General features: G+C 43.1%; 1 protein-coding gene across 1 annotated transcript in view; it reads left to right on the top strand.

Moving 5' to 3' along the window:
- Nucleotides 1-1,253: 1,253 nt before the first annotated feature.
- The window catches only part of si:zfos-943e10.1, a 42,616-nt gene continuing 41,369 nt past the window's right edge, over nt 1,254-2,500 (top strand). Inside the window, exons 1-2 of the mRNA XM_073936770.1 lie at nt 1,254-1,281; nt 1,766-1,892. Coding sequence (XP_073792871.1) covers nt 1,254-1,281; nt 1,766-1,892 — 155 coding nt within the window. The remainder of the gene's footprint in view (nt 1,282-1,765; nt 1,893-2,500) is intronic.

The raw sequence follows: 2,500 nt of genomic DNA, 5'->3' as shown, positions 1-2,500 counted from the left end.
ATTTGCACTCTGAACTCTTGACCGTGACTCCAAGGAGCCAATAGCTTAAAGGGGAAGTATCACCATCCAATGAGCTTTCCAAAACTGGAGACGGTCCCGCCTTCTCTACCGACAAATTCATGAATGGACTGCGTGCAGAGACTTTGATTCCGGCCAAATAATCATGTTGAGATTATAGACATGTTACTTATCATGGATGGAGTAAAGCCATGATAAACATTACATTAACACAGTTCATATTAAGTGGCAACATCGTTTTTTAAGTTTGATGTAGGCAGTTGATATATTTACATTTTATTAATAATTATATATACATATATTAAAAAAAAAAAAAAAAAGGAAATAAAATTCTGAAATGAGTATTACCCAGCAAGTGATAGACAACCTACACATCAAGAAGTAACCCTTCTGTATCACGCCAATTGTGACTCTCATATCAATACACCTGAATGTCAGTCAGTTTATAATGACAGTAAGAAAACAATTTCCTGCTCGACTGCAACAAACAAGAGGAGGACATTTCTGGCCATGGAGTAGCTTTTCATACTTATACTTTGTGTTAAATACATTCGAGTTTTAAAAGCTTCTATATCAGTAAGGGGTTTAAACTCCACTCCATCATCATCTCACCAGCTCTCCAAGAGGTTTCCTGGACTTCCAGCATAGAAACGCCCCATACGCTCAGTTCTCCTTCTAATTACCACCCTGCAGGAGGACAAATGCCCACTTCTACAACCCTGGCACATTGTGACATTAAGTATTGGAACATGCATTAACAAAGGCGCTTCCATTCACAATCATCCATACACTTATGAAGACTCCTCCCACGAATATCAGCCAATACAATTAATCATGTCTGCCGTACATGTGCCATGTTGCTAAGATTTCATTTCTAATTCTCTCTTGTTTTCCATTTTAGAGTTCAAGACTGCCAGCTCCTGAAACTGCCCTCATTCAACCCATCACACTCTTCATCCATTCCTAATGCATTTACACTCTTCGCAAAGATACTTTCTGCCTATACAGCCCACACCCTTGATACCATATTCACATATACCCCCCCCCCCCCCCATTTACTCTTCATATCACTATTGACAATATTTAGCACTCATAACGCTCCAATGCTGACTATCATTTGTACTTCCGCTATAGCTGAGTCGCTCCGCCGAGCCTCATTCTCCTTCTGCACCCCCCCCTCTTCTTCCCATTTATAGATGACACAACCGGCCTGTCACACGATTCTGATTTAAGAGATGCTTATAGCAGTTCTTTGCTCCACAGGTATCCCCCAGATCAACTCTCAGTCACTCTTACACAGGGTGTCTCCGGAGTATCAGAAGGTGTTGGGGGCTGATAAGTCAATATAGAGGAGTTTGAGAATTTAAAATTGGAATTTATTGTTGAACAAGGTATCATCGTATGCTAAAGTTTGACTATTCAAGCCGTGAATATCAGGATACTAGGTAGTTACGTAATCAGTAAAATTCTACTAAGGTTTGACAGCTTGCCGCTTGTTTACTGCAACACTATCAGTCTGCAGCTCTATAGGTGACAACCTGTCGAATCGGCTAGATTTTAATATACATGTGTCTGTATTCGAATGTTTAGTTGGATTCATTTGTTACATTTTAATATCTAGTAAATATTCCGTAAGATAAATCTCGCCAGCTTTTTTGATTGAAAATGGTGATAAGGTCTTTAAATGTGTGGGAAAAGTATTAAAGGTGTTGAATTACTTCTCTTATTCCTGTATACTATGTTTCAGAATATGAGCAGCCATCACAGAAGTACAAAGGGCAGCAACAAATCCAGATCCTAGAAAGGTGGTCACCTGATGCCTTCAAGACATGTGTCCTAGCCACTGGCCCCACAAAGAAGCCCAGATGGCTCTTGTCAGCCATAATCCCACATCCACTCAAGGGCGAGGGTGTGACCCAGCCACCTTCTTCTTCTTCTTCCTTCTAGCCTGAGTAACACTCAGTTTCCTCCCCCAGCCACATAGGTAATTGGAGTTTCATCCAAGCCCCCCGTCACCCCGCCACCCTGGCCGTTTCCGCTGGAGTCTTCACAGCCCCCTCCCATTTCCCGACTCCTGCCGGACCCCGCCCCCCCTAAAGCTCTGACTTCCGCAGAAGTGTTACCCCGAGCTACGACCCCCGCAGGGGTCGTCTCACCGTCCCTTCCAGGCCTTAGCAATCTTTATTTATATATATATATATATATCTATATACACCTGTACATAGATATATATTTATAATAGCGCTGTCACTCCCCCGCTCCATCTCCTAACGGAGTGTTCCTCGAGCACCTAACTTATCCCGTCACCCTCTAACAGGAGTCTTCACTGTCCAAATCCCCTTTCCCAGACTCCTGCTAGAGTAGGCCAGCTTGCCCTGTTCCCCGGGCGCCGACCCCCGCAGGGGTCAGTCACTGCCCCCCCCCAGGCCACTGAAACTCATTATATATGTATATCTATGGACTTTCGTTTATAGATATATAT

This window comes from Danio rerio, chromosome 22 (genome assembly GCF_049306965.1).
Source record: "Danio rerio strain Tuebingen ecotype United States chromosome 22, GRCz12tu, whole genome shotgun sequence".
Taxonomy (NCBI): domain Eukaryota; kingdom Metazoa; phylum Chordata; class Actinopteri; order Cypriniformes; family Danionidae; genus Danio; species Danio rerio.
This window is presented reverse-complemented; position numbering and strand designations above follow the sequence as displayed.